Here is a 15,772-nt window from a genome sequence, read left to right as displayed (position 1 = left end):
GCTACAGGATACATGTTCTTCTCTTCAGCACATGGAACATTCTCTAGGATAGACCATATGAAACCACAAAATAAGTCTCAATAAACTTTAAAATATTAATAATATATTAGGTATATTCTCAGACTAGAGTGAAATAAAACTAGAAATTAATAATGAGGAACTTTTGGAACTGTACAAATACATGAAAATTAAACATCATGCTCCTGAGCAACCAATATGCCAATGAAGAAATTAAGAAGGAATTACATGAAAATAGAAATACAATAAACCAAATCTTATGAGGTACCGCCAAAGCAATGCTAACAGGGAATTTTATACGAAGAAACACCTACATCATAAAAATAGATTTCAAATAAACCGCCTAATGATGTACCTTAAGAAAATGGAAGAGCATGAACAAACAAACCCAAAATTAGTAGAAGGAAAGAAGTAATAAAGACTATCTCAGAACTAAACAAGAGTAAAAAAAAAAAAAAGAAAAAAAAAAAGAAAAAAGAAAAAAAACTACAGAAGATTAATGAAATGAAAATTGGTTTTTGGAAAAGATAAAATAAAGCCATTTGCTAGACTAAAAAAAAGAGAGAAGACCTAAGTGAAATCAGAAACAAAATAGAAGGCATCACAGCTGATACCACAGAAAAACACAGGATTATTAGTCTTACGAACAAATATATCCAACAAATTGAAAAACCTAGAGAAAATGGATACATTCCCAGGCACATAAAACCTACCAAGATTGAACCAGGAGGAAATAGAAAACTTGGTCAGACAAATAACATGTAATGAGATTGAATCAATAATAAAAAGTCTCTCATGAAACAAAAGCCCAGCGCTGGATGGCTTCACTGCTGAATTCTATAAAACTTGTAAAGAAGAACTTAGTACCAGTTCTTTTCAAACTATTCCAAATAGTTGAAGAGGAGAGAATTCTTCCTAACTTATTCTGAGACCAGTATTACCCTGATGCCAAAACCAGAGAAAAACAGAATGTAAAGAGGAGCTACAAGCCAATATCCCGAATGAACATAGATACAAAAATCCTCAACAAAATTATAGTTGGCTGAATTTAATAGCACATCAAAAAATGATATACCATGATCAAGTGGAATTGATCTCAGTGATGCAAGAATTAGTTCGTCATATGGAAATCAATAAATGTGATACATCACATAAACAGATAGAAGGACAAATATCACATGATCTTCTCAATAGATGTAGAAATGTATTTCATAAAACTCAACATCTCTTCATGATAAAAACTCCTAAGAAATTAGGTATAAAAGGAACATACATCAACACGATAAAGGCCATGTATGGCAAACCCACAGCTAACATTATACTGAATGAGAAAAAGCTGAAAGCCTTTCTTAGAACTGAAACACAAGAAAGCCCACTTTCTTTTTTCTTTTCTTTTCTTTTCTTTTTCTTTTTGAGATGGAGTCTCATTCTTGTCGCCCAGGCTGAAGTGCAGTGGTGCGATCTCTGCTCACTGCAACCTCTGCCTCCTGGGTTTAAGCAATTCTCCTGCTTCAGCCTCCCAAGTAGCTGGGATTACAGGTGCCCACATCATGCCCCACTAATTTTTGTATTTTTAGTAGAGTCCGGGGTTTCACCATGTTGGCCAGACTGGTCTTGAATTCTTGACCTCAGGTAATCCACCTGCCTCGGCCTCCCAAAGTGCTGGGATTACAGGTGTGAGACACCAGGCCTGGCTGAAGACCCATTTTCATCATTCTTATTCAACATGGTACTGGAAGTCCTATTCAGAGCACTTAGGCAAGAGAAAGAAATAAGGGACATCCAAATTCGAGAAGAGGAAGCCAAATTGTCTCCACAGATGACATAATCTTATATAAAAACATCTAAAGACTTCACCATAAAACTCTTAGAACTACTAAATAAATTCAGTGATGTTTCAGGGTAAAAAATCATATTAAAAAATCAGTAATGTTTCTTTACACCTTTGATGAACTAGCTGAAAAAGATATCAAGAAAGTAATATCATGTATAATGGTTACAAAGAAATACATAGGAATAAATTTAACCCAGGAGGTGAGAATCTTTAAAGGAAAACTACAAAACACTGATGACAGAAACTGAAGACAGAATAAAAATGGAAAGGCATCCCATGCTCATGGATTCAAAGAGTTAATATTGTTAAAATGACTGACTATACTACCCAAAGCAATTTACAGATTCAATGCAATCCCTATCAAAATTCCAATGTCACTTTTCAGACATGGAAAAGCAGTCCTCAAATTTATATGGAACTGGAAAAGATGCCAAATAGCCAAAACAATCCTGAGCACAAAGAACAAAACTGAAAACATCACACTATCTGATTTCAAATTATACAACAAAGGTTTAGTAATCAAAAAAGAATGGTGTTGATATCAAACCAGACACACTGACCAATGGAACACAATAGAGAACTCAGAAATGACCAACTGATTTTTGCTAAAGATACCAAGGATATACACTGAGGACTCTTTAATAAATGGTGCTGTAATAACTGGATATTGATATGCAGAAGAATACAACTAGACCCCTATCTCACACCATATACAAAAATTAACTCAAAATGGATTAGACACTTAAATGTAAGACTCAAAACTATAAAATTGCTAGAGGAAAACACAGGGAAAACACTTTATTACCTTGGTCCTGGGAAAGATTATATGGCCAAGACTGCAAAAGCATAGGCAACAAAAACAAAATTAGACAAATGGGACTATATCAAGCTAAAAAGTTGCTGCACAGCACATGAAACAATCATCAGATTGTAGAGACAACCTATAAAACAGGAGGAATTATTTGCAGACTGTTCATCCAACAGAGGACTAATGTCTAGAATATATAAAGAGCTTTAACAACTCAACAGCAAAAAGTCAAAATAATCTAATTAAAAGTAAGCAAAGAATCTATATAGCCATTTTTCAAAATAAGATATACGGATGACCACGAAGTATATGAAAAACTGCTTAACATCAATTATCAGGGAAATGCAAATCAAAGCCACAATGACATATTATCTCACTTCAATTAGAATGGCTATTATCACAAAGACAAAATGTCAAATGCTGGTGAAGATGCAGAGAAAAGAGAACTTTTTAATAGAATGTTGATGGGAATGTAAATTAGTACAGCCATTATGGAAAATAGTATAGACATTTCTCAAAAACGGAAAGTATAATTACCATATGATCCAGTAATGCTACTATTGGGTATTTATCCAAGGGAAAGGAAATCAGTGTATTGAAGAGATAGTTGTGTCCTCATGCTTATTGTAGCACTTCTCACAATAGCTAAGAGATGGAATCAAGCTAAACATTCGTCAACAGATGCATAGATAAAGAAAACGTGAAATGTACATACAACAGGATACTATTCAGCCATGAAAAAAAAAAAAAAAAATCCTGTCCTTCATAGTAACGTGGGTGATCCTAGAGGACATCCTGTTAAATGAAACAAGGATACAACAGGATACTATTCAGCCATTAAAAAAAAAAAAAAAAAGAATCCTGTCGTTCATGGTAACATGGGTGAGCCTAGAGGACATCCTGTTAAATGAAACAAGTCAGGCACAAAAAGTAAATACTACGTGTTCTCACTGATGTGTGAGAGCTACAAAGAAAAAATACCAGCTCCTAGATTTCAGGAACAGAATTATGGTTATTAAAGACTGGGGAAGATATGGGAAGGGGAGGATATAGAGAGATTTGTTAATGGATAGAAAACTACAGTTAGGAGAAATAAATTCTGGTGTTCTATATAGCACTGTAGATTGAATATAGCTAACCATTACTCATTGTATATGTTCAAAAGGCTAGAAGAGGGGATGTTAAATGTTCCCAACACAAACAAATCTTAAATGTTTGAGGTGATGGGTGTGCTAATTAATCTGATTTGATCATTACACATTGTATAGATGTATTGACACATAACCATGTATCCTCTAAATGTGTACAATGGTTATGTGTCAACTAAAAAAAGGAAAAAAAATGAAACTATATTCAACTGACTCCCCAAAATACTTGCGAGCTTAAATAAACAGCAACAACAACAATAAAAAGACATGAGTGGTCAAATAAGTTTTGTTTTATGAAAATTCAGAGTTATATATGGCAACATTTTAAATATCTCACAGATAGAAATAAGCTCAATTTAATTCCACTGCAAGTAAAAATAGGGAGAGTCCCTAAGAGGAAGAAGTTTAATGACTTACTTTTAAGAAGTAGACTTCTCAGCAGATCCAGATTTGAAGTCAGCTGCTGTAGTGCAAAATACAAAATTCTTTCTGAGTTGCACAGAGTAGAAAAGGCTTCTTGTTTCACGTTGCTCGCATTATTTTCTTCCGTGATATTGTAAACAGTAACTATGATCACTATCAGTAAAGGATAAATAGTAGATATACTACCTCTACTGCCAGTTAACACTTCCCATGGATTTATAATTTTTGGTTTTGTTCTAATTATTACTACAAATAGCTTTTACATCGAATTACATGTTTTAGACTCCTTGACTGTCTATTCAAATGTTATTGTTTTAATGAAAATATGTGTGATTTTGGTATGTTTAATTGTTTAGATTTTTCTATAGTAAGACATTTGTTTTCACTGTTAGATAGGCAAAGTGAAGTTGTACATATGACTGTATTCAATGTCTCTGTTCTTCTTCTAGGAACTGGTTATGCTATGTCAATCTTAGGCCCTGCTATTGGCTATGTATTGGGAGGACAACTGCTAACCATGTACATTGATGTTGCTGTGGGAGAAAGGCAAGGCAGTATCTAGTTTTCTTTTATTTAAAGTCATTTTATTTTAATTATGCCAATATCATAGACAGAACATTTTCACAGTACTTCACTCAGTATAGCATGAAGAATTATTCAGGAAAAAAAAATTGAATACAAAAGATTCTTATATAATATCTAATTTGGCTGCATTACCTTTTGGGTTAATGCTATACCATCTTTTATTATAATAACATATTTTCATAAATAATGACATTTAATAAAGTCATCTGGTGAAATTTTTAAAAATACATATGTAGGACCCCATGCATTGTTCAAAAATAAGAATTCAATAAAAATTAGCAATATTTTCCATGGATTTAGTTGGGACTAGATAGTCTGAAGAGTCTCAAGAGTCTATGATTCTCAGAAAATGTTCCAGAGTAACTCTGATAATGTCACAGAGATCACAATTATGCCATTTTAACAATGATGACAATGAAGGATAGTAATAGATAATATTTATTTGTCCTATACTGTATACCAGACACCATATGTTTTGTGTGTTAACTTATTTTACATGCTATCTTATTTAATAATCTCAAGTATTCAACAAAGTAGTTGATACGCACAGGTTGGTAAGTGTCTAAGACATGAATTAAAATAGATCTCTTTGACCAAAATTCAACACTGAGTTAGTTACCTTCTCTATTTCCTGATTAGAGAAATTTGTGCCTTTGCTGAGGTCATATGTTTTTTCATTTTGCCACTGGGAATTATAACCGCACAATCCTCTACATGACCATGGGCAGTGAATACAAAAATAGGGTCATAGGTATGTGATTTGTTCTCTAAACTGTTAGTCCTAGTTTACTCTTTCACAGACTGTAAAAAGGCATGCAGAAGAACTCTTGAGGTAGTGACCCAGAGATTTAAGAAAGGACACTTTAATTTCAGTGGAAAATTACATGAGTTGTAGGAGTAGTGTATTTTTGGAAAGGGTCAAAGTGTATTAAAATATGAGACCCCTGGCTGGGCACGGTGACTTATATCTGTAATCCTAGCACTTTGGGAGGTCAAAGTATAAAGATCACTTGAGGCCAGGAGTGACTTGTGCCTGTAGTCTCAGCTACTTGGGAAGCTAAGATGGGAGAATCGTTTGAGCCCAGGAGTTCAAGGCTGCAGTGAACTATGATCATGCAATTACACTCCAGCCTGGGTGATAGACTGAGACCCTGTTTCAAGGAAATAAATAGACAAATAGTCACTTTAAGAATAATTTTACATTAAAGAAGTGCTCTAATTGAAGCACACTCTATGGGCTTTTAACACAGATCAGTGATTTGCTGTGGTATATATTTAATACAGTAGAGAAGAAAATTTAGCCAAAGTTAAAAGAATGTTGAGAAATTCTATGTATCTTTTCAAATATTTGTCATATTTTCTATTAGATATTTTAAACTTTCATGTCATATTTGCCATTGTTAAACATTTTGTAAACCATTATTCTCATAACTCTCAATTATGTCTGCTACCTGTTTTCTGATTCTTTGCAATGGCACCATTAAACTGTTGGATATTATAATCATATTCTACTATATGCACTTGAAGTATAAAGTATATAATTATCTTAACTGAGTTTTAATTAATAAGGTAGAGTTGACTTTTACCTCTTGTTTTTCTATCATATAGCACTGATGTCACTGAGGATGATCCACGATGGTTGGGAGCTTGGTGGATTGGATTTCTTCTATCATGGATCTTTGCTTGGTCTTTAATAATACCTTTTTCTTGCTTTCCAAAACATTTACCAGGTAAGCATGCTTTCTTTAAAACCAGAGAGGTTTATTTTAATTGTAGGCCAGTTGTTCTTTTCTGTATGATTAATAAGAACTGTAGATTCACCCTGTTTGTTTTATAGAATCTCAACTGTCTGCCTATGTAAATTTTGAATATTCTTCATTCTAGAAATTATTGGGTAACAATCTTAATATTCATGGTTTTTCTTTCAATTTCCAATTAATGATAGAACTATGAATATTTACTTCTTTAGTACTTAATAAATTTGTTTCTTATGTTTTATCTGGAATTCTGCTTTATGTGTATACAAGGTACAGTATCTTTTAAACTATTAGTTTGTATTCAGTTAGTCATTAATTTCAGTCTGTCTTAAATCATTCATATCAATTATTTGTAGTTAAAAGTGCAAGTACTTATTTTTTTTTAATTATCACTGAAGTCATTCTGTAGTGTACTTTTTTTATTTTTTTACTGTATGTGAATATTAAACATTCTTTTCTTTCTTTTTTTTTTTGAGACAGTCTCCCTCTGTTGCCCAGACTGGAGTGCAGTGGTGCGATCTCCGCTCACTGCAGCCTCTGCCTCACGAATTCAAGCAATTCTCCTAACTTAGCCTCCCAAGTAGCTGGCACTACAGGCATGTGCCACCACACTCGGCTAATTTTTGTATTTTTATTAGAGATGGGGTTTTGCCATGTTGGCCAGGCTGGTCTCGAACTCCTGACCTCAGGTGATCTGGCTGCCTCAGCCTCTCAAAGTGCTGGGATTACAGGCGTGAGCCACCACTCCCAGCTTGAATATAAACATTCTATACAAAAAGAAAAGGTTAATTAGAAGTAATATTCATTTTTCTCTATGAGCTCTTGCTTCTGTATAATCATGTAGTTAAAAAACATATCTGTAGAAGTATTTTTCTTTAGGTTGGAGGTATTTAGTAGTTTACATTGCTATTTTCAGCAGCATAGATGATTAACTTTTGGAAATGGGCAAGAGAAAATCTGACAGACTGGGAGTAGATAGACTCATTAATTTCTTTCTACCCTGAGCCATTCATTTATAGTTCCATATGTTAACTGTTTTCTCAAATTTGTTGGCAGTACCATTATTAAAAATCAAAAGGACATGGTAATAAGATGGTAAATATTTCATTTGTCAAGCATGTTAGGATTAAGAGAGCAGAGGAAAAAAGCCACAAAAGTACTTTAATATATAAAGGATCAAAAAGAGAACCATTTGAAAGGAAGAAAAAATGTTAAGAGATTTTAAATGAAAAGCATAGATATGTGATTGGAGCAAAATTGTCTCATTTGAATGTTTAGACTAGTTGGAACTCCTTAGCTAGTACTAATGAATACTAGTTCTTGGGGCATCCTGATTACAGACATAGATATTTGAACAATTTTCTTAACAGAACAACTAGCCTCTTATAGAATTTATGTACTAGCGGAAGTATGTGTCAGTTAGAAAGTAAGCACATTTTTACATGAAGAATAAAGTGATAGAGCAAGTTTACTTACTACTTTTTTTTTCTTTTTAGGTACAGCAGAAATTCAAGCTGGAAAAACTTCCCAGGCTCATCAGAGTAATGGTAATGCAGATGCGAAATTTGGGAAAACTATTAAAGATTTTCCAGCTGCTCTAAAGGTAAAATAAAACTCTTCTCTGTCTCTCTCTGTCTCATACACACATATGTATACACACACACAACTCACATGTACATATGTATAGATGTGTGTGTATATTATATATAGTATGTATGTGTATAATATATATTATATATAATAGGTGTATAAATATATAATATATAATATATATTATATATTTTATATATAATTATATATAGTTATATATAAATATAATGTATATTATATGTACTATACATAATATATAGTATATAATATTTATTATATACTATATATTATGGATATTAATATACATATATTATGTATATTATATACTATACATAATATATATGTATAGTATATTATATATTATGTATAGTACATTATATATATAAATACATATAAACATGCACATAAACCCACACACACGAACACATACCCACACGTACACACACGCGCGCCATCTTTTCAGAGTACAATTTTGTTTACTTGTTTACTACAGTTGGAGCTCTTATAAACAACTCTTTGGATTCAGTTTTATTGTCCTTTGAGTAAATGAAAACTATTCTAGGGTAGAATGGTTGAAAGAGCATGAGTTGTCTTATTGGCAATATCACATTCAGTGGTTCCTTGTTATCACTAGCAGCCCATTATTCCATGACATTTTCCTTATGAAATTGATTAGTCACTTGTCACTGAATTGTAAATGTATTTGAGAATTCTGAACCAATATTTTTCTTTTGTGAAAGAGGTGGTTAGTGGTAACTTGGTTTGAATTTGAGGAGAAAGAACAAAAATGTTATGGTCCATTCAGTTGTACTCAGCAGAAAAGTATTCTATTTAGTGTTATTAAAGTTTTATTCATAAAGGACTTTATAATTTTACCTTTTCAAGATGTGAAATTGTTTGCTTTTCATTGTTTTTTGTTTCTTGTCAAATAAAAGCCTTAGAATGTTTTTACTTCTCCACTCAGCCCATCTTTCAACTCTGCATACCATACATGCACATTCTTGTGTTTTGCTGATATTGTTCATGCTTTAATTACAACTACTAATATTTTCTCTTACAGTAGTTCTATTTCATTATCCCTGTTTAATTTATCTTATACATTTTAATTTACATTATCATCTAGAGTCATTACTGACCATTACTTTTTTTTAATCCTTGTGTCCTCCTGCTTAGTGATCTCTATTCTGATTTCAATCTCTATGAATTCAACATTTTCTTGTTGGTTTTCCTTAGATAGGATACCACCTAGATATCCTTGAATGTTTGAATAATATATTTTACTAGGTGAATACTTTTAGATTATTCCTTTTTAATCTCTGTAGCCTGTGAATATTGCTTGCTCTTCTCTACTTAATTGTGTTGTATTTGAGAAGTTTTATGTTAGTGTGATTCTGGCTTATTCTTTTCATCTGTATGTTGGTAAGTTTTTTCATTTATCTTTGATTACGGGAAATTTACTTAGTTATTCTGAAGTATATGTCTTTTCTCATTAATTCTTCTCAAGAATTGATTGTTTTCAATCTGAAGGCAATTTTTTAAAATACCGCTATTTATTATTATTATGAATTATTTTAAATTATTGCATGTTTTTAGGTACGTTTTCCTTCCTCCATCAGTCTATGTGGCTCTGACTTCTAAAGCTGCCATCTTGCTCCTTTGTGATTCTGTGTGTGTGTGTGTGTTTGTGTTTTGCTTCGTTTTATGAAAAATTTTTTGACATTTAATATTTGAGAACTATAATTTGGTTTTCATTTCGTGGTTAAATATATTAACACAATTAACCTCCATACTCCCCTCTGTCAATAAATAAGATTCTGAGAGGTCTAGCCATATAGACACCTATCTAAAGTTGCTTAACTGTGTTTCTAAAGTTTTTAATTGCTGAGTCTAATCATGGAACAATACTATGAATTTGATACTTACAGACTATTCTCATCTGTGCTCATAGTCTCAAACTCTTTCTTTACTGGACATAGGAATTCAGAACACAATAAAATACCAAATAGGTGGTAGATTTGTAGTGTGTAGATTTACAGTAACACTTGGGAAGAGAACTTTTCCAAGAAGGCTTTTACTTTCTTTCCGTGGCCCTTGGAATGCAATAAAAGCATAACCACCATATTGAGGAATCATCTATCAATTTTCTAGGTATTCCACATATAAATTTTCTCATCATGTATATGTAAATCTATTAATTATCCCTAGCTACATTTTTGTTTTGGAGGAAATGCTGAAATTTTACAGACGATTGTAAAATTTTGTTATTTCATCATGCTAACCTTCTAACCCTATACTTTGCAGTATAATCATAGCTATTCATTTGAGGAACTGTATTTTTTCTTTAGAATTTGATGAAGAATGCTGTCTTTATGTGTTTAGTTCTATCAACTTCTTCAGAAGCCTTAATTACTACTGGATTTGCTACATTTTTACCTAAATTTATAGAAAATCAATTCGGATTGACATCCAGCTTTGCAGCTACTCTTGGAGGTAAAACATTTTCTTTATTTTAACTTAATCTAAAAATTTCACTTTGCCATATTAAATTTTTATTAGGATAATGTATAATTTGAGATAGCCCCTCCTTGAAATTTAAACTGAAACCAGCCTGGCCAACATGGTGAAACCCTGTCTCTACCAAAAAACATAAAAATTAGCTGAGTGTAGTGGCATGTGCCTGTAGTCCCAGCTCCTTTGGAGGCTGAGGTGGGAGAATCACTTGAATCTGGGAGGTGGAGGCTGCAGTGAGCCGAGATTGCACTGTTGTCCTCCAGCCTGGGTGACAGAATGAGACCCTGTCTTAAAAAAAAAAAAAAAAAGACATTTAAACTTAATTTTGGTACAAAGTTCTGATTTTCTGACATTAGGCAGTCTATTGTATAAACTAGAGAAAGACAAAAGCTAAAATGGCTAAAGAGAATATCTATTAATCTTAATTCTTAATGTTCAATACATTAATTTGACTAATTCCCTACTTAGTGGACCTGTTAAGTCATTTGTACACATATTTCTGTATCAGGTGAATAAATATAAGTTAAAACCATATTGGCATTTGTTTTTGATGTTTTTCAGTTGTCAGTATGAGTGAGTATATGTGTATGATTTCTCACAATCCACATTCTTCTTTCTTATTAGGGGCTGTTCTAATTCCTGGAGCTGCTCTCGGTCAAATTTTAGGTGGCTTCCTTGTTTCAAAATTCAAAATGACATGTAAAAACACAATGAAGTTTGCATTGTTTACATCTGGAGTTGCATTTACGCTGAGTTTTGTATTTATTTATGCTAATTGTGAAAATGAGCCGTTTGCTGGTGTATCCGAATCGTATAATGGGTAAATACATCTCAGTGCTTTTTGATATTAATACCAGAATAATAGACTAAGCATTTCCAAGCATATGTTTTCTTAAATAAAATGGTGAGAAATTGGTGTTTTAAAAATTTGGAAGGCCTTTTTTCCTATGTAAGAACATGTGGTTTTGTTTTTAGTTTAGATAATTGATGTCTTCTTAAAAGTTGGGGATATTTATACAAAGAACATTTAAGGAGCAACTTTCATATACTGGGCACTATGCTTCCTCAGGGATACAAAGATTAATACAGTAGGATTTTTGCCTCTAAGCGATTCATATCCTAGGGAGAATTTCACATTATATGTTTTTATTGATTCAAATTTTTAAAAATACAAATAACTCCCTATGATAAAAATTACCTTATTAGGTTGGTTGCAAATAGACAAGAAGAGAAATTAGAATAAAGCTAGTCCTAGCTAATACTAATCATTATTGTATCTACTTAAAAGTTTGTTTATTGTAGATAAATAAATAACTTGTTCTCACCTGTAGACATGCTTCTAGCTATAACTGATTTGACCATTTATATTTCTTTGTTTTCCTTTGAAATTTTAAGCCCTAAGTAAGTGGTCAGGCAAGAGGATATTGCACAGCAGTACATTTTATACCTCACAGTGCTGCTTTGTTTCATTACATGTGTTTGAGGCTGTCAAGGAAGGTGGTACGTTAGGTCAAGGACTCCATAATTTTGTATAATATGACCTACAGATGATATAAATATAATCTACTTCGGAAAAGTTTGCCAATGACAATTACCATGATTTGTAGTTGCTGCTAATATATCTGTGATTCTTTTACATTAATGCTGAGCATTCTAAAGCAATATTTAGTTAAGCTCCATTACATTTTTTTTTTTTTTTTTTTTTGAGACAGAGTCTTGCTGTGTCACCCAGGCTGGAGTGCGGTGGCACAATCTTAGTTCCCTGCAACATCCGCCTCCCGAATTCAAACAATTCTCGTCTCAGCCTCTGGAGTAGCTGGGACTACAGGCGTATGCCACCATGACCAGCTAATTTTTGTATTTTTAGTAGAGACGGGGTTTCACCCTGTTGGCCAGGTTGGTCTCAAACTTCTGACCTCAAGTGATCCGCCCGACTCGGCCACCCAAAGTACTGGGATTACAGGTGTGAGCCACCACGCCTGGCCAAGCTCCATTACATTTATTCAATGTTTGTTGAATGCTTCCTCTGGCAGACCTTCATGGCAAAATCCCTGTTCTAAAGGAGAGATTGCGAAAGAAAACAGTGAACAAATAGTCAATTAGATAATGGGGGATAAACAAATTGCTATGGAATTGAAAAGAAGGTGAGCTTTTCAATTTTATTTGATTAGAATCTGGAAGGGCTTCATAGCATAATAGTGAAATGGGGTTTAAAAATCCTTCAAGGATACAAAGAGTTTTGAGAAATAAAGATTTGAGAAGAGAGAAAGGGAGAGGGAATATGCTAAACCAAAGTTATAAATGCTATTAAGTGTGAAGGCTAGTTTCAGAGACCAGGTTGAATGGAACTTAGATTATGTGTCTAGAGATAGTATAAATATGTTTTGGAATGTTGAAAGGTAGGTAGAGGTTAAGTTGCGGAGACCTGACTTTCACCCCTGTAAACTTCACCCAAACTTATCCCAGTAAACTTTTTCTGTATGTTCCTTTTAGGAAAAAAAAAAAAAGGAAGTTCTGGATAGTTTAACACATAGTTTTATCACCTTGAGTAACAAAGTACATCTGAATCCATTTAATATTGTCTACATTAAATGATAGTTACTACCAGGTGTGCTGTCCTTCGTGTAATCAGAAAGCAAGGCATGTGTGATGGGGTAATTCTGAGGTTCGTGTAGGAGTTGGCCATTAAGATATATTAAGATCTGGGACATAGTGTTTAATACACATACACATTTCTTAGTGATGAGAAAAACTGAAAGTAAATATACACACACACACACACACACATAAATGTCACTAAATGTATGTGTTTTTACTCACATTTATGTATGTGTATGTATATAGATAGAAATAGGGACACAATTTAATGTCACCAAGTAGGTCTGACATTTCAGATCATATTTTTCTCATGGCCCCAAATTCTTAGTTTTAGCTTCTGTACCCTGAGTATTAAAATGTGTATATTACAAACTAGTCAGTCAAACTAGTCTCATCTAAGAAACATGTGTAGAAGAAAAGGTACAGGCATATGTTGAGGATATGTGGGTTTGGTTCCAGACCACCAAAATAAAGCATATATTGCAATAAACAACTCAAATGGATATTTTGGTTTTCCAGTGCTTATAAAGGTTATATTTACTCTATACTGTAGTCTATTACATATGCAATAACTTTATGTCTACAAAAGAAATGTCCAATGTACATACCTCAATTAAAAAATTATTTATTGCTGAAATGTACTGACAATCATCTGAGCCTTCAGCAAGTTGTAATTTTTTTTGCTGGTAGAGAGTCTTGCCTCAGTGTTGATGGCTGCTGACTGACCAGGGTGGTGGTTGCCAAAGGTTGGGGTAGTTGTGGCAACTTCTTAAAATAAGACAATAATGAGCAGTCAGAACACACACATCATTTATTGATTAAATTTTACTTCTTAAAGGGGCATGGTTCACGGTGTCCCGAAACAATTATTTTAGTAACATCAGAAATCACTGATCACCATAACAGAAATGATAATGAAAAAATTTGAAATTTTGCAAGGTTACCAAAATATGAAATAGACATAAAATGATCGTGCACTCTGGGAAAAATTGCACTTGATAGACTTACTGAATACTATCACTATCACTACATTGCCACTAACCTTCAATTTGTAAAAAAACACAAGATTTGCCAAGTACAATAAAACAAAGTGAAGTAAAGCTAGGTAAGCCTGTCTATGGAAAGAACAGACTAAGAAGCTCAGGAAATCAGGGAGTGAGAGACAGAAGAGGTTCTGAGGATGTAGGGTTTCTAGTAGAGGGATGCAAAGAATCTTTGACCTTTACAATGGTAAGCACAGATGGGTAAAAATAGGTTTTGCATCCAGGAATTAATTAATTAGGTTCATTGATATATTCTTTGAAAGTTCCTATTTAATATAACAGCATATCCAAAAAATGTAAGATCAGGGGATATATATACAATTTCAACTTTTAGATTCAGGGGGTACATGTGCAGATTTGTTACCTGCATATATTATATGATGCTGAAGTTTGGGGTACAATTGATTCTGTTACCCAGGTACCAAGCATAGTACTCAATAGTTAATTTTTTTTTCTTTCTTTTTTTTTTTTTTTTTTGAGATAGAATCTCCCTTGGTCACCCAGGCTAGAGTGTAGTGGCACGATCTCAGCTCGCTGTGACCTCTGCCTCCTGGGTTCAAGCGATTCTCCTGCCTCAGCCTCCTGAGTAGCTGGGATTACAGGTGTGCCATCACGCCCAGCTAAATTTTGTATTTTTAGTAGAGAAAGGGTTTCACCATATTGACCAGGCTGATCTTGAACTCCTGACCTCAGGTGATCCACTCGTCTCGGCCTCTCAAAGTGCTGGGATTACAGGTGTGAGCCACTGAGCCTGGCTAATAGTTTTTCAACCCTTGCCCCACTTCTTCTCTTCTCCCTCTTATAGTCTGCAGTGTCTATTGTTGCCATCTTTATTCCGTAAGTACTCAGTGATTAGCTCCCACTTTTAAGTGAGAGAATGTGGTATTTGGTTTTCTGTGCCTGTGTTAATTTGCTTGAGATAATGGTCAGGATATTTTTCAATAATATTTTAAAGTAATTTATTATTAAATCTTTAATTGGGCACAATACTAAATTCGATTGCATGAATACTGTTTATTTTCCTACTGTTTCCCACTGCTGTTTTGTTGCCTTGACAATCTATAGGAACTTTGAGTCTTATTTTGGTGATCAGGGGTGGTAATGATGATTTGTGTTTTACTTAATACTTAAAAACCTCATAGAATATAGAAATACCATAGTGTATACACACAGTATTTTTTTCTGTATCTGGCCTTTAGCTAGAATTTTACTGATTATATGAAAGAGCATCTTAAAGAGGCATATTAATATTTTGCAATGGTTTTAGGGAAATTTTAGCCTGTTATAGAGGCATAATTATAGAATAATACTTTGTATTTAAGAAACTAATGTTTGAATTCTACTTGTGACAAACGTATATATGCACGTTTATTTTATTATATCTTAAAAACTAGTAAACATTTCAAAATAGGATATTTTTATATTTTTTAAAATAATATGTATACACTAAGAAAATT

At 33.2% G+C, this 15,772-nt stretch overlaps 1 protein-coding gene across 1 annotated transcript in view; it reads left to right on the top strand.

Moving 5' to 3' along the window:
* SLCO4C1 (solute carrier organic anion transporter family member 4C1) overlaps positions 1-15,772 on the top strand; it is a 64,743-nt gene that overhangs the window by 30,163 nt on the left and 18,808 nt on the right. The window contains exons 4-8 of the mRNA XM_031666326.1: positions 4,681-4,777; positions 6,425-6,546; positions 8,070-8,176; positions 10,509-10,653; positions 11,299-11,494. Of these exons, the coding sequence (XP_031522186.1) occupies positions 4,681-4,777; positions 6,425-6,546; positions 8,070-8,176; positions 10,509-10,653; positions 11,299-11,494 (667 nt within the window). The remainder of the gene's footprint in view (positions 1-4,680; positions 4,778-6,424; positions 6,547-8,069; positions 8,177-10,508; positions 10,654-11,298; positions 11,495-15,772) is intronic.

Source organism: Papio anubis, chromosome 5 (genome assembly GCF_008728515.1).
Source record: "Papio anubis isolate 15944 chromosome 5, Panubis1.0, whole genome shotgun sequence".
Lineage (NCBI taxonomy): Eukaryota > Metazoa > Chordata > Mammalia > Primates > Cercopithecidae > Papio > Papio anubis.
Note: the sequence above shows the minus strand (reverse complement) of the source record. Positions and strands in the feature narration are given on the sequence as shown.